General features: G+C 34.1%; 1 protein-coding gene across 1 annotated transcript in view; it reads left to right on the forward strand.

Annotated features, from left to right (window-relative positions):
* The window catches only part of LOC122422712 (triadin-like), a 107,190-nt gene extending 84,169 nt beyond the window's left edge, over window positions 1-23,021 (forward strand). The window contains exons 14-24 of the mRNA XM_043439330.1: window positions 6,337-6,363; window positions 6,809-6,838; window positions 10,689-10,718; window positions 11,876-11,902; window positions 12,633-12,680; window positions 14,449-14,496; window positions 15,721-15,738; window positions 17,756-17,800; window positions 20,094-20,114; window positions 21,953-21,979; window positions 22,742-23,021. Coding sequence (XP_043295265.1) covers window positions 6,337-6,363; window positions 6,809-6,838; window positions 10,689-10,718; window positions 11,876-11,902; window positions 12,633-12,680; window positions 14,449-14,496; window positions 15,721-15,738; window positions 17,756-17,800; window positions 20,094-20,114; window positions 21,953-21,979; window positions 22,742-22,845 — 425 coding nt within the window. The 3' untranslated portion in view covers window positions 22,846-23,021. The remainder of the gene's footprint in view (window positions 1-6,336; window positions 6,364-6,808; window positions 6,839-10,688; window positions 10,719-11,875; window positions 11,903-12,632; window positions 12,681-14,448; window positions 14,497-15,720; window positions 15,739-17,755; window positions 17,801-20,093; window positions 20,115-21,952; window positions 21,980-22,741) is intronic.
* Window positions 23,022-23,096: the final 75 nt, after the last annotated feature.

The following is a 23,096-nucleotide window of genomic DNA, read 5'->3' on the forward strand; positions in this document are numbered from 1 at the left end:
CTCACTGACCTTACATCATAATGAGGCTCATTTCTTACTGTCTTATTTTTTCCCCTAAGACCCACTTAAAGTATCAGGATGTAATGAAAGGGTGTTTAGGGTAATATAGTTTCAGTTCAGTTCAGTTCCGTCACTCAGTCGTGTCCGACTGTTTGTGACCCCATAGACCGCAGCACGCCAGGCCTCCCTGTCCATCACCAACTAACAAAGCTTACTCCAACTCATGTCTATCAAATTGGTGATGCCATCCAACCATCTCATCCTCTGTCGCCCCCTTCTCCTCCCGCCTTCAATCACTCCCAGCATCAGGGTCTTTTCAAATGAGTCAGTTCTTCTCATCAGGTGGCCAAAGTATTAGAGTTTCAGCTTCAGCATCAGTCCTTCCAATGAACACCCAGGACTGATTTCCTTTAGGAAGGACTGGTTGGATCTCTTTGCAGTCCAAGGGACTCTCAAGAGTCCTCTCCAACACCACAGTTCAAAAGCATCAATTCTTCGACGCTCAGCTTTCTTTATAGTCCAACTCTCACATCCGTACATGACCACTGAAAAACCATAGCTTTGACTAGATGGACCCTTGTTGGCAAAGTAATGTCTCTGCTTTTTAACATGCTATCTAGGTTGGTCATAACTTTCCTTCTAAGGAGTAAGCATCTTTTAATTTCATGGCTGCAGTCACCATCTGCAGTGATTTTGGAGCCCCCAAAAATAAAGTCTGACACTGTTTCCACCTTAACATGTACTAAATGCTGGGTCAACACTTGCTGAATGAATGATTGAATAGTTGAATAATTATGGTATAATAATTATGGTGTGATATCATTGCTATATTAAGTTCTATGTTAAAAAAAGACTTCAAAGTGATTCTATTACTTCTCTTGACTTTCTTTATATTGCTTTTCCCTTAACTTCCTCTAATCTCTCATACCTGGTCTTGGAGCAAACAAAACATTTGCTGCTGAATAGTTTCACCAACATCACTTTAATCTCTTTTGAACATTAAGAAGTAAGTAGGACTCAATGGGTCCCTCACCACACATTTGAGGCAAAATATAAACTATTTAGGAGGCATTGTGAGAACAGAATTGTCAGAGATAGGATGCTTGAATAACTGAAAAGATTCCATAGAAATTTATTGTTAGTACAGCTTCAAGAAGTTTAATGAATTAATTGGTGCCTAGAAGACTTAGAACAATGCAAAGCCAATGAAGCTGGGGAAAAAAGTGTTTCTGTATATAAATTTCTCTGGATTCATGTATCCATAAAAGTACATAACCACAGTAGACCTTAAAGAACTTTCCAATACTATATCAATATACTACTTTTAAATTTAAAGGATGCCATGAACAATATTTTACTTCTTGTCTTCCATAATGCATTTCTCTCTATTATAAAATAAAATTATTCTGGAAATTTAGTTTCAAGTGTTAAAGGCAATTCTTGCTTACCAAATGGTTTCTAGAAGACTAAAAGCTTTTTTTAAAAGCCTTAATTGTATTTTGTTTTCCTGATTTCTGGCACTACATAAATAATGCTAACTCTCTGTTTTCATTAAACCTCTAAAAATATATTTGTGAATATTAGATAAATAATACTGTATTTTTGTTTCAACCAAGTAACTATACATAGTACATTTGATAAGTTGGTTGCCTCTGTAGGAAAAAGTTCATATACAAATCAGAGATTTCCTTTTAGGGTTTTGCAGTGTATTTTATATATTTAACATTTGTACTTTTCCATTTTAATTTTGATAATTAGAAGTTTAAAAATGTATTGAAACGTAGCGAAATAGTGACTTCTAGTAAAATGTAATAGGATCTTTGAACCGATTCAGGCATACATAAAAGTCCTTATGACATTTCCTTGCCTCCTCCAAATGGCTTGTTTATTCAATATATATAGCATAAAGTTTAGATATTAATCTCCAAGTCAATTTAAAAGGCAAAGTGCCTGTTAAGTAGTTCTTTGGGGCTAAGATATATATCTACAACAGAACCATTTTCTGCTCTGTACTAAACAGCTGTGTAAGAGATATATCTGAAACAAAATCACTGGTCTTAAAAACAAGGTTTGTTAATCTGCCTTATACTTACAAATGTGCTTCCACAGCAGAAGATCTATCAGGAATTGAGTAAACAGACTTACTAAAGAGCAATAAACCTAAGAGGAGTTACTGCTGCAACATTTCAGGTTGACCATCTAAACTATGTCACCTAGTAAAAGTGATCTACTATTTAGATTTAAATTAATATTTAATGTAAATATATTATTTAAAACCTGGATTGTATCTTAGAAATCATCTAATCTAGCTTTCTACATTTATTTTCTTTTTGGAAAAGGAGAACCAAGCAAATTAAATGGCCATGTCAAGGTTCCACAGTAAATGAGTGTCTGAATGAGAATTAGACCCAACACTTAAGATATATTATCACTGCCTGTTCCAGTGTCCTACAAAATATATAGTTTCTGATTGTGCTAGGTCAAAATTTTATTAATTTTGTCAGATGTTACTTTCAAAATTCCTTTATGTATAGATATAGATAGGCTATTTTTTCTTTTATGTATATAATTTTTAAATGCTGTGATTTTTATCATTCATGTGTCTAATATTTTAGAATATGTTGGCTCTTGGTTTCCTTTTACTTTTTTCTTTTTTATTTGTTGAAATATAACCAATTATTCTTTTAAATATATGCATTGTAAGGGTAGAAATAGGAAATACTGCACTGACATGTTGTTTTTAATACAATTCAGTATATTTAGAAAATATAAAAGCTACAATAGAAACAGAAAAAACTAAAATCTCCATAGTGAGCAGATATATTTATGTCTGTATATACTTATTATATTGTTGCTTACTATTTGAAATGTATTCTGTGAATGTGGAGTCAATTACTACTTCCATGAGAACATCAAAGTTACAATGATTTGGCTTTCTTTGTAAAAATAAAATATTCTTGTTTTATACGAATTTGATTTCACATCACACTTTCCAGATCTCAATCACAAACATTGGGAATATTGCTGTCATCTACATTGAAAAGTTGACATACTACAATCAACATAAGCATGTTCTTTTTTTAGCTTATCCGTTTATGTCTCAGTCGATGGAAGGCTTTCTCTGATTTTAATTAAACTATGTTTGCTGAAATATAACATACACCACTAGCTGGAATTCAGAATTATAAAAAAAAAAAAATAGCCCTAGTTTTCTTGTTAAAGGAATGCTATTAACAAATGTAGTCATGGTTATCAAACAATGGTTCTCAAACTTCAACATGTGTCAGATACACCTGATGGGCTGGCCTACCCCTAGAGCTTATGATTCTGAAGGTCAGGGATGGGACTGAGAATTTACATTTTTAAATTCCCAGGTGGTGTTGCTGTTTGAAAACCGCTGCCTTAACAGAATTCTCCTCCAAAAATCATTCTACACTTGTCCTTATGTTTATTGCAGCCTAAATATGGACCTTAGGAAATATATAGGCTTAGACCATGTATAAACAGACATTTACATGCATTTTATTCATTCATATATCTGCAAGTGTGTTTGCCTGTGAAGTATCATCAGACTTTAAACTGGTATTATATACTGTTATAGCTGAATGTATAAGATCAAGAAAGCAGGAATGTAAAAGAGCTAAAGAATATTTAGGACTGACATTAGCAAGGTGGTGATACAGGAATTTCTAATGTTCATTTCCTCTCAAGAAACTTCAAATCGAACAACTATCTGTGAGTGAAAATAACTTCACAAGAGCCAAGGATTCTGGGTGAGGGATTAAAACACCTGAGTGAAGCAAAGAAATAAGTAAAGATACATTGAGGAGTATGGGAAAAATAGATCCACCTTCCCTGCACTCCCCTTCCCCAAGCCTGGGCAGCCCATCCTCATAGGAGGAGAGTGTGATGAGTGGCCAGTCTCACCACAGACCCCAGAGTTGGTCTGAATAATCAATAGGATTTGGGCAGATGAAGAAGGAAGATGAATGTCCTAGACGGTAGATTGTGCTTAACAATGATCATGATATCCTAAACATAATGTTGGCACATAAAGGGTAAAAGTTGTGCAACCATATCAGATAATGCTTTCTGAGGAAGAGATAGCTGAACCCTAATTAAAAAAAAAAAAAAGGAGGGAAGAAAACTCTGATAGAAAAAAATCAAGAAATGGAAATGTTTTCATAAATTGTGAGATATTCCCTTTATAAAATGTAAAGTGGATGATTCAGTATCAAGATGTCAGTTCTTCCCAACTTGATCTATAGATTCAGCGCAATTTCCATTAAAATCTTGGCAAGTTATTTTGTGCATGTTGACCAAGTAATTCTAAAGTTTACATAAAGTGAAAGTGAAGTCGCTCAGATGCGTCCAACCCTGCGACCCCATGGACTGTTGCTTACCAGGCTCCTCTGTCCATGGGGTTTTCCAGGCAAGAGTACTGAAGTGGGTTGTGTTTACATGGATCAGAATAAAATCCAGAATTGCCAAAACAAAATTGAAAAAAAATGAACAAAGCTGATGGGCTGACACTACCCAACTTCAACACTTACTATAGACTGCAGTAGTAATATTTATATTTCTTTCTCTACCTTAAGTAGTTTCTTTATGTGCATATGCTGGTCAGTACTTGCTGAAGACTTGAGGGAGCCTTCCACAAATTCCCGACTTTCTCTCTTTTCTATCTCTTTCTAGTATCTTTAGCTTCCTACTTTACATTATTCTGGTGCTTCTCTGGTAGCTCAGGCAGCAAAGAAACTGTAACACAGGAGACCTGGGTCAGGAAGAGCCCCTGGAGAAGGGCATGGCTACCCACTCTAGTATTCTTGCTTGGACAATTCTATGGGCAGAGACCATGGTGGGCTACAGTCCAAGGGGTCACAAAGAGTCAGACATGACGCAGCAACTAACACTTTACATTATTCTGACCACTGATCTCTCCTTGTTTTTGTTTCTCAAGATTCCCAGCTAGATGTCACCAAATCCACTCCATGACTGTACTAACTGGCTGCAACTCTCTCACAGCATTAAGCTGGGATAATCATAGAGCACACCTCATTTGTTTTTCATCACTTAAGAGTCACTGCCCTCTATTGTCTGTTGTCCAACCTTATTGTATATAATTTTCTTCTGTTTCCTATAGTTTCAAGTATGAAAACAAATCTAGTCCCTTTATTTTATCTTAGCTAAAGGGAAAGTCACTAGGACACTTTTGAGAATGAAGAGAATGGTATAAATGTTTATCTTATTATAGTAGAAAATGTTATGTTCCTCCTTCCCAGAAGACAAGTGAACAGAAATTTAGAAAGAAGAAAGGGATCCACGTAATTACGTATGTTCATTGATATTGGAAAGTAAGGAGAATTGGTGACCACAGATGTCTAATAAATATAACATTGGGAATAGATGCTAGATGATTGTGAATTAGTAATTAAATGGGAGTCAACAAATGGAAAAAGCAAGTAAAGATGACATTCTTTAGAAGTTTAGTTGAGCAGTGATTGAAAGGTATTGAGTGCTATTTATACGGGAATTCAGAATCAAAGGTGCTTTGCTTGCTGTTAAAATCTTTGTTGAGACAAGAGAGAAAGTTAAAATTGACTATGGATAGGGCAGAGGTTGGCAAACAATGTCCTGCAGACTGGCTACCAGCTTGTGTAAGTAAAGTTTTATTGGAACATAGCCAGTCTATTCATTTACATAGTGTTTGTAGCTGCTTCTGTGTTACAAGAGCAGAGTTAAATAGTGGCTCCAAAAAAATCTCCATAGCTGTCCAACAGAGATCATAGGGCTCCGAAGTAAAAAAAAAACAAACTTTCACAGAACTTTCACAGAAAATTTGAGAACCCTTACACTAAGAATCCAATGTGCAATAAATTCATATAGTATACTTTAGATCATCAAGAATTGCATATTCAGCAGCAGTCACTTCATAGTATATCATACTGGAACAAATAACGTATTTATAAGTTAATGGAAATGAAAACAGTAGTCTTGAATTTTTCATTTTGGGTAATGAAAGGCTAAAAGTAATTTCTCAAAATAAAATGATATCTTCTACCTTAACATTAGATTAAACAGTTAACATTATATATAAGAGTTTGTGAAATTAGTATCTTTTGGTGGTGCCATGAAACTAAACTGCTGTTATTTTAAATGATTTTTCAATTAGTAACTTGGCTTGGACATTAAAGTACTTATCCTATAAAAATTTCAATAAATATAGTTGGGATCTACAGTGTTTGATTTTCAAATATGTAATATTCTATCATACACAATGTTGATCCAGTAACAATGAAATGACTCAGTTTTTAATAATTTTTAAACTTTTTCTAGGCAAAGAAGTTAAGCCCAAGTCTCCACGTATGTTATGTGCATGCCAAATATTAAAAAATCTTAAATGCATGCTTTACTCATCCTCTGATTCTATTGTTGAGTGTTTTACATAAAGTCAAAGGTTTAACTATTTTGTGTAGATAATGTGCTGGTTATCTTGTATTTCTGAGGATTTGCTATGCTGAAATTTCCCTTCATCCTTCATTCCTTGCATGAACAAGTTAATACCTTTCATTAATTTCTCATTAAAATCCTTAGCACACATTTCCAATGTTTTCTCAAAATAATTCTTATTGTGGTTGATAATGAGGAATCTTTACTTGTGTGTGTCTTAATCTGCTGCAATTATAAGAGGAAAATTAAATATAGTGATGATTAGAAAATAATAAATAATATATAAAAGAAATATGCATGAGCATAGGAAATAGATATTTTTATACAATCATAATTACTAATGTTTACTCATTTTTAGAGCCACAAGTGAAAAAACAAGAGAAGCCAGGTATGTACATTTAATGTGTAAACTGATACTTGCACTCCATGTTTCTAATGATAGCGTGTGCTGCATCACTCAGTCATGTCCGATTCTTTGCAACCCCGTGGACTGTAGCCCACCAGGTTCCTCTGTCCATGGAGATTCTCCAGGGAGGGATACTGGAATGTATTGCCATGCCCTCCTCCAGGGGATCTTCCCAACCTAGGGATTGAAGCCAAGTCTCCGCGCGTTCAATTCTTTACCATCTGAGCCTCCAGAGAAGCCCAAGGATGCTGCAGTAGGTGGCCTATCCCTTCTCCAGGGGAACTTCCAGACCCAGGAATCAAACCAGAGTCTCCTGTATTGCAGGCGGATTCTCTACCAGCTGAGCCTCCCAGAAAACCCCATGAATAGCATATCTTTTTGCAAATATTCTGAGTGCAAATATTATACTAAAATTTTATTCTTGAACAACTTTTTAAAATAAAACAAGCATATACTACCTTTTCCTAGAGAAAGTCCTATTTACAAAGATGAAATCACTGATAGATTTATATAGTTCAGAAGAAACAAATGACTAAAGACTATTTTTTGCTGATTGCTGTAGAACACAGACATCCTGTCAGAGAAACAGCTGCTCTTACTCTTCTAATTTTGGGGGGCTCCTGAGTCAGATGAACATTTCTGAGGGCAATAGCAGGCAGCAGGCACTATTTAAAAGAAAACATAGCAGTGATTTTCAAAACAGTTAACTTTTGACTCATGTCTCCCAACCATATTAGCATTATGTTATTGTTTAGTTACTAAGTCATATCCGACTCTGTAATACCACGGACTGCAGCATACCAGGCTTTCTTGTCCTTCACTATCTCCTGGAGTTTGCTCAAACTCATGTCCATTGAGTCGATGATGCCATCCAACCATCTCATCCTCTGTCGCCCCCTTCTCCTCCTACCCTCAATCTCTCCCAGCACCAGGGTCTCTTCCAGTGAGTTGGCCTTTTGCATCAGGTGGCTAAAGTATTGAAGTTTCAGCTTCAGCATCAGTTCTTCCAATGAATATTCACAGTTTATTTCTTTTAGGAATGACTAGTTTGATCTCCTTGCAGTCCAAAGGACTCTCAAGAGTCTTCTCCAGCACCACAATTCAAAAGTATCAATTCTCCAGCACTCAGCCTTCTTTATGGTCCAACTCTTTCATCTGTATATGACTACTGGAAAAAACCTAGTTTTGACATTCAGACCTTTGTTGGCAAAGTGATATCTCTGCTTTTTAATATACTGTCTAGATTTGTCATTGCTTTTCTTCCAAGGAGCAAGCATCTTTTAATTTCATGGCTGCAATCACCATCTGCAGTGATTTTGGAGCCCAAGAAAATAAAGTCCGTCACTGTTTCCATTGCTTCTCATCTATTTGTCATGAAATGATGGGACTGGATGCCATGATTTTAGATTTTTGAATGTTGAGTTTTAAGCCAGCTTTTTCCACTCTCCTCTTTCACCTTCGTCAAGAGGCTTTTTAGTTCTTCTTTGCTTTCTGCCGTCAGTGTGATATTATCTGCATATCTGAGGTTATTGATATTTCTCCCAGCAATCTTGATTCCAGCTGCTGATTCATCCAGCCTGGTATTTCTCATGATGTGTCTGCATATAAGTTATATAAGCAGGGTGACGATATACAGCCTTAACATACTCCTTTCCCAATTTTGAACCAGTTCATTGTTATGAGGTTGCTGTAATAAAATACCACAAGCTAGGTGGTTAAAAACAACAGAAATGTATTCTCTTACAGTTCTGGATGTTAGATGTTTGAAATCAAGATGTCAGCAGGGTATGAGGCAATGTCTACCCACTCCAGTATTCTTGCTTGAGAAACCGCATGGACAGAGAAGCCTGATGGGCTACAGTCCATTGAGTCACAGAGAGTCGGACACGATTGAGCAATTAACACTTTCACTTATTGTTTGTTTCTGAGATACTGGGGATTAGGACTGCAGAACATCCTTTAGGGTGACACAAGTCAACTTACAAAGGTCTACCCTGTGACCCCTCCAAAGTTCATGTCCTTCACATGTAGCAAAATACATTCACCCCATTTCAACATTCCTGAGTCCTAATAATTTTAGCATCACTTAAGTCCACAACTTTATCAATTCAAAGTCTCATATCTCATTATCTAAATCAGTACGGGCAAAACTCAGGGTATGATTCTCCTTTCATAAAATTCCTCTCCACTTGTGAAACCACAAAAATATCATCTGTTTCCAAAAAGAAAAAACAAAAATGTGAAACTGGTTAGAATGTATATTCCCATTCCAGAGGGGAAAAATTGGAAGGAAGGAAAGGGGTCACAGGTCCCAGGTAAATCCAAAACATAGCAGGGAAGATTCCATTAGGTATCAAAGCCTGAAAATGTCCTCTTTGATTCAGTGCTGTGTTCTCTGGACCTAGGGGGAGGGGATGGTGGCCCTGGCCTCTCGGCCCACTGGGATGGCAGTCCTGCCCTCTCTACCCAAGGAAGTCCCATCATCCCAGCTGTTGCATCATGGCTTGGCCATTAGAGTTGACATTCTTTCATTTCATCCTGTTTCTGTCCACGTCTGTCCAGGCCAACATTATTTTTGTTTGCATAAAATTTTCAAAAACATGACTCGTCTCGAGTTCAGTTCCTGAAGATCCAAGTCTTTGGACAAGAGGGTCCCCCACAGATCTCCCTGGGTCACCACATCTCTCTTTCTGCCTTCTGCTGAGGTGGAGGATTGGATCCATGATTCTTTCCAGCCACACCCTTGGTCCTGTCTCCAGGGTGCACTATCTAGTCAGGGTGAGCATTTTCTCAATCACCAAGTAGTGGTTCCTCTTGCATAGCAGTTTACTCCTCAATTTATCTTCTCTTTCTCATTTTATTATAAGCAGTGAAGAGAATCCATGCTGTATTTTCCACACTCTACTCAGAGTTTTCTAAACTAAAGATCCATGTCCTTCACTTACAAACTCCACCTTCTACCCAACAGACAGGAGTTAAACATATTTGTGTGTGTGTGTGTAGCACATCGTTTAAGCAAACTCCAGGAGATGGTGAAGGACAGGGAAACCTGGCGTGCAGCAGTCCATGAGGTTGCAGAGTCAGACATGACTGAGAGGCTGAACAACAACAAGGATATAATTCAAGTCATAGCACTGTCTACATTTCTGAATCACAACTAGATATATTTCAAAAAATATTCTTCCAAATCCTATCATCAAGTCATTTATCTTATGTGGACACTGGGGCTATTCTCTACAATAATCTTCAGAAAACAGAAAATTGAGGTTGAAATTCATTAGCAGTAGCAACAACTTAATGACAGACAAGTATGTGGCATGATTTTAACTACTGTGTGTTTAATAGTCCAGTTCTGGCAGGCCAGTAGGAAACTAAGATAAGTTTTGCTAAAATTCTGCTTTTTCAAATTATGGTAAATGAAATAAAATAGTGTCCGAAAATGAATTTGTGCTCTAGTTTATTTTTTTCAGATTTTAAAATTTCTGTCTGATGTACAGAACAGATTTTTGGACTCTGTGGGAGAAGGCGAGGGTGGGATGTTTCAAGAAAACAGCATGTATATTATCTAAAGTGAAACAGATCACCAGCCCAGGTGGGATGCATGAGACAAGTGCTCGGGCCTGGTGCACTGGGAAGACCCAGAGGAATTGGGTGGAGAGGGAGGTGGGAGGGGGGATCGAGATGGGGAATACATGTAACTCCATGGCTGATTCATGTCAATGTATGACAAAACCCACTGAAATGTTGTGAATTAGCCTCCAACTAATAAAAATAAATGAAAAAATAAAATAAAATAAAATAATAAAATGTCTGTCTTTTGTTTTCCCTTCAGAGTCACAAGTTAAAAAGGAAGCAAAACCAGGTAACAATATTTTATTCTTAAATAGATACAGAGCTAATGTTGCTGTTATTTTAGAACTAAAATAACACCAGTGGAGATTTACACAGTGTCTTCCACATCCTCACTGTTTTCCCTAACCCATTATTCCATATTTTTTACAACACTGGATTAGGTGAGAATGGGGATATTCCATAGGCAAAATATCTGGAATATGGCTTTAAATGAATGTCAGCAGAGACTCCAGGTTTCAAGAGACATTTCTTAGAGTTCTTCAAAGTCTAGTGTTAGTCATATTTAATTTGTGAGTTTATTTCTGATAACACACCAGAGTCACAAAATCATAGACTACCGGGACTTGAAAGAGAACAAGAATTTATCAAGCATCTGCTATGAGCTAAGGAATAGTGTAAGATTCAATTTTCATCATTTCACTGTGAGAGGCATGTACCATAACAGTTATTACCCATATTTAGTATCTGTGGAAACAGTTCAATAGACAAAATTTTCAAGTTAATAAATGTTGAAGCTAGAATTGTGCCCATGTTTTATCTACTCAAAACCCTGGGTAATCTCACTAAGAGACTAACAATGATTTTATTAAGAGGCACCATTGACCTAAATCAGAATGATCTTTCTAAGTTTACGTTGCTATTTAGTGTGTGTAAGTCCTAGCTGTGGTACCAACTAGCTACTCACCTGAGGTAAGTAAAAAAAAAAAACCCTCAGGCTCTATGGATGCTATTTCTTCATTATAAAAAATTATGTAGCAGGATTCTTAAATAACAGCAAACTCAAAAATCCAAGTCTAGATGTATATATACAATACTATATTATTCCTTTAATTCTCACCAGAGCTTACTTGACAACTCATCATTAACTGGAGTCTAGTTTCTCTTATAAAAAATATGTTTTTTTAACGTACCAAGGTTTAAAAGTGCCAAACTACTGTCTTATGATTTATTTTCCTGAGTATATTGATTGGCTGCAGATGAGTATGTGTTACCCGATATAAACATTTTGCATTTTGCCTCCTTTTTATTTTTTAATCAGAAGACCAATACCATTTAAAACTTCTGTTTAGGTGTAGTACTATTTAGAACTTCATTTATTATTATAAATACTACAATTTTGCAGGCAAAATAAATTGATTTTTTATATTATAAATGTTTATGTTCTAGCTTCATCTGAAAAACCTCAAATACACAGTATGTATCTTTATTTTACCTTTAAAGCTAATATAGAATTTTAACAAAAAATTAAGTATTTTAATAATATATATGCAATATATGCCTCAGTATTTGTGCTTTATTATGGCCTATGTTTTGGAAACTATAGGTGCTTAAATTTAAATAAGAAATCTTGGTATATTGTTTTCATACAACCAAAACCTTAAAGTTCTTTTTATCTGAACTAGGATGACATGAAAATTGAGGAACAGTTCTTCTCCATAGACATGTTTGTTCAAATCTGTCAATTATTTTCTGCTTAACAAATCACTGGACCATGTCACAGAGAAAATTCACCATATGTTAATTTATAAAGCTTCTAAATATCCAAAGGACTTCCCTGGTAGCTCAGGTGGTAAAGAATCCTTCTGCAATGCAGGAGACCCCAGTTGGATTCCTGGGTCAGGAAGTTCCCCTGGAGAAAGGATAGGCTACCTACTCCAATATTCTTGGACTCCCCTTATGGCTCAGCTGGAAACGAATCCACCTGCACGTGGGAGACCTGGGTTCGATCCCTAGGTCAGGAAGATCCTCTGGAGAAGGGAATGGCAACCCGCTCCAGTATTCCTGCCTGGAAAATTCCATGGGCAGGGGACAGGGGGAATGGTGGGTGGGCTGCAGTCCATGGGGTTGCAAAGAGTGCAACTGTTAGTCACGACTGAGTGACTAACACACACATCCAAAAATATTTTCTTTTTATTATTTTCAGAACAAGACACAGTGAAACCAGAAAAGGCTATTTCTCATGGTAAACCAGGTATTTTGCAGGTGGTATTTATAGTATCAAATTGTCTCTCAATGTTCTCATTTTAGCAGGATGATGAGCTTAGAGTCAGATCTAAAGTTATTAGGAAAGATTCATGTGTTAAGTCACTCAGCTTCTAATTTTAGTCATCTTCCCAATGTTTTGTTTTGGTTTTTTTTTGTGTGCTGAGAACTTGGCCTGCCAGATATAACTAGATAGCTCATGATCTTTTCCTATCAGAAACTTAGCTTAGCGCAAAGACCATTTTTGCCAGCATTCACTTGAATGCTGAATGCCCATTCGGTTGAATGGGCTCTATATTTTGTTTTGCTTTGTTCTGTTTGGGGCAAGACATCCCTAGAAAACTTGTAATTCAGAATGGCTCATTCAAATGTGATCATCTTCAATTCCAAAAATCTCAAGAAAAGGAAATAAAAAAGAAAGCAATTTCCTCCTGCTTCTCATCCTTCTTCCTTCTTTCCTTCATTTTTGCCTCCCTTCCTTTCTTCTTATTCCTAGTTTTATACTTTACAGAAAGTGGAGGTAAGCTGATAGGTTCTGCTCATAAAGAGAAATAGAAAAATTACCAAGACTAGTTTAATCATTAGTTTTTATTTAAGAATAGAAAATTTATTTAAATTTTATTTTAACCCAATTAAATATGAATTTAATTTTGAGGTTGTACCAATTCCCAGTTGTTCTGTAGAACATGGTCCTTTATTTCAGGCTGAATCATCTATCTGAATTGTGAATATGGTTAGGTCAGAATCTTTAAAAAGGTAAAAACACCTTCTCCAAACATATCTTAGGAAACTTCTGCTTATATTTTTAAGATTTTACTTTAGAAAATCTGTTTTCAGTCGATTTGAGTTGATAGAAATAAGGAAAGCAGAGCCTGATGTGGGAAGGTAAGAAAAGCAGTCTGTACTGACATAAGCAAAACTTTAGAAACAACTTTTAGAACCTTCTAATATCATGAATAATAAACCCTATTTTTTTATTGTCCCAAATGGCACCCATTTTTGAGATGAAATCCTGAGAACAGGAGAGAGTTTCATCTCTGAGTGTCTAACAAAGGCATTCCCCTCTAGCCACATCTTTTATTTCAGTGATCATGTTCATACTCTAAATTCTGTTTCCAAGTGAAACTTTCCAATTAGGATATTTCACCTATTCATTCCCACTGTTGAATACTTGCAAAGCTTGATTTTATATAGAATCTTTATTCTAATCCCTTTACTTTGATCCAGATCTCTTTAACTATGTTTACAAAAATCTACAGCACAGAAAACATCCCATAAATATACCACCTTTGCCCTTCCCCATCTTTGTGGCATAAAAACTTAGGGTTTGGGGCTAGTCCTGGCTTCTCAGGGAGGTGTCTTGCTCATGAAAGGTAAAAAATTGTTTCTGCCTATTCTTATTCAATAATGAAAAGGGATTATGTGTTTTATGTGTACTCCTGTATAGATAAATACAGTGAAATACAGTGAAAGCAAAGGATGAAGTGTACTTTGATTAGGGGTTAGGGGACATTTGAATTAGAAAAAGTTTTGTGGCAAGAAACATGCAAAGGACATCTGTAGCTAGACAGATTTTCTTTGTGCTCCCATCCAATTTGAATAAAAGATATCACTTGTTCAATTGAGAAAACAGCTAAGGTTGTCTTAGTATTGGTGTTATTTCAAAGAGAATACAAAATATCAAGGTTGAAATGTGTCACTGTTTTGAACTGATGCATTTAAAATGCCCACTTGTGTTAACTTTTTTCCTATCATAGATGAAAAAGTTGTCAAGCATGTAAAAGCTACCACGATAGAAAAAACAGGTAAATAAGCTGCTTCAAATTTTTCTTCTATGTATCAGTTTTGTGTTATGTCGGTGTGCACACACACACATCTTCACTGGAGTGTGAGCACTTTGTGTCATAAGTTCTAAGATTCCAGATTCTTGCAAATAACTGAAAGATATACTCAATAAAAATTAACAGTGAAAAACTAGAGTGACATAACTTTATTTTTTTAAAGTGTGATTGACCTAAGCTTACATATAAGTTGTAAGGAAAGCTATGCATGCATTGATTATCCTGTTCTATTAGGTGTTTACCCTCACTTTCAAACCACACTTTCTCCAATTTTAAAATCACAAAAATCTGGAACTGTTTGCTGTTCATGTATGAGATGGAATAATTTTCATTCATGAGAACTTCATAAAGACTATATGTGATTATATGTTTTAAAATCTGCCTTGAAAAATGATCAACAGAATATATAATATCAACTCATCATTTAATGTGAGAGAAAAAAAAAGAAATGTACACACTCTTTCATTTCTGGAGTTCTGTCCTAAAAGGATGAACAAAAGTAAGTTTTCATCTCAGCTGACATCCTGAAAGACTGAATCGCCTCCATTTGATCCCAAAATGAAAACCCTACTACCTTGGCCATGAATAGAGTCCTATTTCTTACTAAAAATCTTTCCAAAGGAAAAGGACTGTGAAGTAATTTCTTTCTTTTAACAGATAATCATGATAATCAGGGTTTAAGTATAGTTCTCAGAGGAAAATATAATAGAATTCAGGAGAGGACTAATTATTTATAGAAATTGTGAACTATTATTTCTTCAGAAAGAAATCTCATAAGGCTATTTTCATATTACCTCATATGACCATTGTACTGTATCCCAACCATTGCCTAAGCTTGTAATTTTGGTTAACATTTATTTAATTTTCACCCTAATGTGTTAATATGACCCCTTGAGTATCTCATTTAGTTATGTGGGTATTTGGAGATTATGAAGAAATTAGCCCAATGTATTTGTGTCTCAAATATATAGATTGGTTCAAATTTTACCCAAAAGTTTGTTCATCTTAGTTTTTAATAAGCAGTGTGATTAGCATATTTGCTGACAGTGAAATAACAGTGTTCAGAGAGAGTGAATTAATCTTAAGGAGAACTTAAAATGAAGAAGTAACAAATACAGATGCCAAAGCGTTATTTTTTTCATAGTTTGTATTCATCATATGTCATTTATTTTCTTTCATTTTCCACAGTCAAACCCAAACCAACAAGTAAGAGATGAAAATAAAATCTGAAAACTATTACTTGGCAATATCAGCTTTTACAATATGCTTATTTTTTCCCAATTATTATTTTTAGTTTTGCCTAAAGCTAAAGTACTTCTGTAGGTGATAAATTACTGTTATTGCTCTGGCTTTGATTTAACGTCTTTGTCTTTCACTACTAACTAATAATTCACTATAATTGTATGGAAGAAATCTATGGAAATTGTATTACTAATACTAAAAGAGTGAAACTATACAAGCTATAAATAACACTAAGAAGCTAGAATAAATGGGCAATCTTTTAAACATATGTAATGAATAACAAAAGAAAATTAAATAATATACACTTTTTGGTGTTATGAACCACATACTATTTTTAACTTGTTTGCTTTAAGCAGCATTAATTATGTTAGCTAATCTTTGGTATTATTGTTTTTCATAATTTTTTGAATTATTAAACTTTGCAACTTGTTTATTAAAACCATGGAATTTTCTTATGAGCATAGATTTTAAAGATCATCCATTTCATTGCTCAGGAGTGATACATATGTTACAGGTGTAGAGAGTTAAAAAAGTGACCAATGGTCTCAGAAAAGCGTGAACATTTGCCCATTGTCACAGTAGTAAATATATCCAAAGTTGTGTCAGAATTGTGATATTGGCTCTTGAATGATGTGTATTTGTGAAACAGAGGCTTAGATGAAGGTATGAGTGAATATTTGTCAAACGTTCTCTGAATCAAGTATGAAAAATGAATTGACAAGATCCAAAGATAGATTTGGTGAGGGCAGTTAAGAGGTCATATTAGTGATTCAGGAGATATAGTGAAATATAGGGGGCCTCAATAGGATGTATTTACCTCCTAGAACTTATTGCATGTATTTTGAATGCAATATAAAATATATATAGTTTATATTATTTTTACTTTATTATACTTTTGAAGTACTATTATTATCGCAGTTTTATTAACTTGAATATCGGCTTATTTTATTGTGCATGCTTATGTAACATTAACAGTTATACAATCTTAAGATCATGGAAGTTCATTCTTGAATGCTATCAATCCTTACTTTATAAATGTCCAATTAAATCTTATGAAACATAGATCCCACAGTTCCCCACCTACTTCACTGTTGGTGCAAGATGATGGGGAGAAAATAATATTGTTTTGGAGAATCTCCAAATTCAGGCTGAGGGAAGGAAAGGACAGGTAAACCAGAACAGCTCAGGGGTAATAAACCTGGGTGTGATTAGTAAGAGCTAGCACTTGGCAGTGATCTATTCTATTTCCACATAATCCTAACTCCATTCAAAGTATCATGCTCTAAACAGCTTTATTTGAAATTCTACTTCTGATGAAAGAAAGATATCTCCTAAAATTTACTTTAATTCAAATATTTTTCAAAGGTCCGAGAAGAATATTAAGTACATGTTGTGATTCCAATTGTCATGTGCTAGATTTAGTTGAGATTCATCTGTGAGAGTTCTAACTGAACCTAACATGAGAGGGTAGTTCAGGAAAATGAAAATACAAAGCATGATACTTTCTGGAATAAGGCAAGTCTAGGTTAAATTTTCAACAAGAAACGAATGACCAGCACCAAATTGTTTCTGTCCTGCCAAGAAGGGACCTAGAAGAAGTCAGAGAGGTAAAAAGGAAGCTTATAAAATGCCAAGATAGATATCATCTGCTTTAAAATATCTCCAAAGAATGACTCAAGCTTCAGCAAAGAAAGAAAAATCCTCCTACAATTATTCTCCTTTTTGTCATTTTCTATCCTCTTCTTATACCAAGAGAGCTAGCATCTTCAAAGTATCTTACAGGATGCCCTGAGAATGAACCTGATCTTGTTTATAACATGTTTCCATGGCAATATGCTTTCTGTGTTCCAAGTTACATGCAAATGACTTTGGGAGCATGCTTCCCATACAAACTGAGGATTACCTCCAAATATATAGATAAGAAATGCTTGCTACACAAACAATCTACAGATTGTGAGTTAATTCTTATTTCTCTCTCTAGAAAAAGCTGAACATCAAGGAAAAGAAATTCCGTCTATAAAAACAGGTGTTTTTGCCTTTTTGGTTTGCATTCTATCCCAATTCACTGCTTTTATTACCTTTGAAAATTAAAGCAAAGCGTATAAGCACTTTTCATTTTCTTTCCTGGTAATGTTTAGTCTTGTGATTTTGTAATAGGATCTAGTTTATCTGACATAAGGGCTATGGTAGTGTTGATAAGTAGTTTGCTAAATATTATAACCAATATATATGGAATGCTAAGCATTCTATTATAATACAGCTGTGTTAGCATAACAGTATTTGCTTTCATGGTTCACAAGATCCTTGCAAAATATTCAGTGTTTTACTGATGCTAGTATTGATATCATTTATCACACTGGTAATGTTGACTCGGGGCTCCCCAGGTGGCACACTGGTAAAGAATCTGCCTGCCAACGCAGGAGACACAGGAGACATGGGTTCGATCCCTTGGTCGGAAAGATCCCCTGGAGTAGGAAATGGCAACCCACTCCAATATTCTTGCCTGGAGAATCGCATGGACAGAGGAGCCTGGTGGACTACAGTCCATGGGGTCACAAAGAGTCAGACACAGCTGAGCATGAGCATGAAATTTGAGTCACTGTTGATATACTGTAAAATATCATATCTAATTGTACATATTATGTTTCACTGAAAATCATGGATTTCAACTTGGTATAATTTCTTAAAATAGAAATCATCCAATTCTATAATAGCTTAATACTTTTAAAACTGTAATTCAATTAATTTTTAAAATATATAATACTTGGCATGGTTCAACAATAAGGCATATAGGAGGTTCACTGCAAAAATAAGCTTCCCTCCTCCCCTTCTTTTCCTGTTTTACCAGCTCCCATTTCCCAAGTATCCAATAATGTCTGATAGGTAGTCATTGTTATTTTTTAATGTATCCATCTAGCAATATATGTAAAAGACATGTACATATAAACATGTGCTTATTCACTCAGTCATGCCCAACTCTTTGCGACCCCATGGACTGCATCCCGCCAGGCTCCTCTGTCCATGGGGATTCTCTAGGGAAGAATACTGGACTGGTTTACCATGCCCTTCTCCAGGGGATCTCCCCAACCCAGAGATCGAACCCAGGCCTCCCACATTGCAGGTGGATTCTTTACCAGCTGAACCACCAGGGAAGCCCACATATACACACATACCTGCATACAAATTTGCTTCCCTGGTAGCTCAACTGTGTAAAGAATCTGCTTGCAATGCAGGAGACCCAGGTTCGATTCCTGAGTCTGGAGAATCCCCTGGAGAAGAGATAGTCTACAAATTTTATATATGTATATATATATATACACACACTCACCTTTTTTACACAAGTCATGATATACTATAAATAGCTCTTTCCCTAGGTTTTCCTGTTTAGGAGTGTATTTGAAGATTTTTCTGTATCAGTACACAAAGCATTTCTTCATTAAGTATTCTATTGTATTGTTATACACAGTTTAACTAGTCTCTGATTGACCTATATTTAAGTTATCTGACAAGCTTTCTTAAATAATATACAATTATAAATATAATTATCTGCCTAGTTTTGTAAATTTATCTTTAGGAATAAAATTCCTTAAATATTTTAGTGAAATGTTATATTCAATGTAATTTTTATTGTTTCTCTAATTGTTCTCTAAAAATTGTATTAACTTATATTTCCTCTGTTAATGAATTAATCTAATTTTAGATAATTCAAATTCTTCACAATCATCAAGAAATGTTTAGTTCTTTATTAATAAATAGATATTTACATATAAGACTACATAATTAATGCTTGTAGTTAATTTCAGAAGACAAAGTATATTTAAGAAACAAATCATGTATTTGGATGGCATAGTTTTGTGTTTTTCACCAACAATTCACTCATTTTTCCTGAGATTTTATAAAGTCAGTTTCTTCATTCCAAAGACTGGATTGGATAAGTTTAAATAGTTAATATTAGTTAGTATTAATAAGTTCTGAAAGGACAATAGCAGAATGTGTCTTTTATGCCATTCAGGAACAGTAAGGAGTTCAGATTATCTTAAGCATTCATTTTGCATCAGATGAAATATGAGGCTTTACAAGGATAAAGAGACCAAGAAGATCCTATTCTTTGAAGTTTTATTGGAATATGGAATTCATTAGAACATGATTTAAAAATTGCTCAAATTGCATTGCCTATTGCTCATTTTAATATAAGGTTAGCCTTTTCCTATTTTAACTCAAACAGAATTAGGAAATATAAAAGTCTGATATTTTACCTATAGCCAGAAAATGACCTTTTCTTTTCTTTCTTTTTCTTTTATATTTTTTTTACTTTTTAGACAAACCAAAACCAACTCCAAGTAAGTATAACACCCGTGGTGGATTCATGTCAATGTATGGCAAAACCAATACAATATTGTAAAGTAGTTAACCTCCAATTAAAATAAATAAATTTATATTTTAAAAAGAATTTTCTATTTAAGTATTTAAATTTTATAATTTCTTTAAATTGTCCATGCAGTAAAAATTATTGTGGTATGTTAGTAGCTATTATGACATTACCTACATAAATGGTTCCTCTTGACAAATAATAGTGTGTATTTTATTCATTAATATTTGAACATATATTTGAGTGCTAATTACACTATCGCAGATTTTATGAGGGAATGCCTAAAATGACTTCTGTTGTCCTTATCTGTGTAATTAATGTAATTACCTTAACTAATACTGTCCACAAAATAAAAGTGGTTCCATCTCTCTTTTATGTACTTTCAGGATATATTGAATAATATATAGTATGTGTTAGGATATATTGAATATATAGGATATATATTAGGATGTATTGTTAGGATATATTGAATAAATATGGTATGTAGGTTCCTCTCATAGCCATTGCTGCGTTAAAACAAGCTTAGAACACACAATACACATCTTCAATTATTTAATCTTAATATATTAGCTTTTTATTTTCATATTTCTTCAAAAGCTAAAGATGAGTTGTTTTAGTGTTTCAGAATCACTGTTTTATTTTACCATTTCAAGCAATAGTAAAAAGGAATAATTTTTTAAATGTATGAAATTTTATAAAAATGAAAATGTATATTTAGTACTATTAAATTATGACCTTGACATTACCCTGGGGGTAAATATTTACATTTCAATCAAGAGTGTAGCTAGAAATTGTGTCTAAAGATTTTCAATGCCAAGGACTAACCTGGTTCCTTAAAAGTGTTATGACAGATTTCTCGTGAATACATCTATGATTTTCTTCTGAATGGATTCAATGCCAGTGTTCAACATTAAATGTTGCCTTTGGGTTGGCAAAAATATCTAGTATATTTAGTCTGTGTAAATGCTACTAATATGAAAGTTATTACAAAAATTAAGGGCTGAAAGTCAAAACTAGATTACTGATAAGAAATATCACCATAATTATTTGCAAATGCAGTTTTGTTTATAAAACATTATACATTATATATATTTGTTCTTATAAAATATTTTAATTTTCCTTGAACTTCAAAAAAGTTATATTAGGCTGATCATTTAATGTACCAGTTTCATAGAAAATACTATCACTTGAACGAATTTGTGTGGATATAATTTTTAAGGCATATTTTTAAAAAATAATTGGTCTTCGAATTTACTGAAGGAGCAAAATGAAGGGTTAATTATACATTATCATAGGTTAAAGACAAATAACATTTTTCTATTTCGTCTCACTACTCTGACTGTAGTCATTGTGAGTTGAGATTATTTTTGTCATATTTTAAAATCTCATCTCTCAACCCCACTCATTGAACTAAGTCCTTGTTATGCATAAAGTTGCTTTATAAAAAGTTAATAAATGAATGTGTGCATGTGCATGTTCAAATCATGTTAACAGTTTATGTAATGAAGATTTATAATTTGTAATTGAGAAAACCATGCAAAGGTCTTCAAACTGATTCATTCTACCGTGTATGAATATTTAATATTAATGTGTATAGTGGTTCTATTTCCAGAATAGATACCAGTTATGTTTTCAGAAGTATTAGTTACCAATGTATCTCTTTGTCATTTTGAGTATGTGTCTATTGTCACTACTTTTGTAATTAATATGGAATAACATAAAGATGAAGTTCAGTTGTCTGCTACTAGAAAAACAAAATTATTCTTTCCTTTTATTTTTCTTCCTTTTTTCTATTATTTTTTTCTAAAGAGGAAACACCAGAAGTAACAGAATCAGGTAAATACTTGTTTTCCCAGACTCCTCTGGGAGTAGATAACATAGATCTGTAAGAATAGTATTTAAATTTGAATCTCTATATAGCTGTGTAACATTTGGGAAAATCCATTAACAGTTCACATTCCCAGTTTACTCATCTATAGAACAGACGTAATGACTTTCCAAAAGGCTTATGATAAGTATTAAATAAAATAACATATATAACATTCCCACTACATGCTTGCTTGTCACTCATTAAATATTGGTGTCCTTCTTACTCTTGTCTGATAAATATAGTTAAAGAAAAGCATCAGTTAGTCAAAACTCTGGTTTAAAAAGCATGTGTCCACATTTTCCTCAGAGATATATTCTGAATCTTACTTTGTTTTTACTCAACAGTGAATTTATTGAGTATTCATAGCACTAATCAAATTTTCATTTCCTAAAGGTAACAATAGAAATTTTAAATGGTTTTTCCTGTTACTAGTTTAAACTTATTAATAAATGCATGGCTTACTCTAGCTTTACTTGAAAGCATGTACAAAAATAAACCCAGAAAACAAAAGGAGGGGGTTGTGCTTTATAAAACCAAATAACCAAGGATAACAGAAATATACATGTTCTTACACAAGGGAGGGAGACTTTATCTTCACATCTTTAAAAGTAGAACCTTGACCGTCTATCACTTATGGGATCAAGTTTCATCTGCAAATATTTACTCCAAAACTGAGTAAGAAAATTATGTTTTTAAGCCAATGGTTTCTTGTTATTTTTCCTCCCTAGTGAAAAAGAAAATTGAAAAATCTGAAAAGGAAAGTAAAGGTAAATACATTTTAAGGCATGTATATCAAATTAGTGATAAAAGCACAGGAATCAAAAATATGTAATTATACAAATTATGTCACTTAAAAAGCAATTCATGAAAATATGGACATTTGTTTTAAAGTGAATATCAGAATTGCAGCTATTTAGGGGGTTATTCATGCGAGGAGTGTAGTATTGCATTATTATTAGATATCTAAAGGGAACAGGAAGTTAGATCTTAAAGCAAACTCCTTCTGTTATTGCTATATTAACACCATAGAGTTCTTTTCATATAACTCCTGAATTGTAAATATTGACTGCAAAATATGTAATT

The sequence above is a fragment of the Cervus canadensis genome, chromosome 20, assembly GCF_019320065.1.
Source record: "Cervus canadensis isolate Bull #8, Minnesota chromosome 20, ASM1932006v1, whole genome shotgun sequence".
NCBI classification, from domain to species: domain Eukaryota; kingdom Metazoa; phylum Chordata; class Mammalia; order Artiodactyla; family Cervidae; genus Cervus; species Cervus canadensis.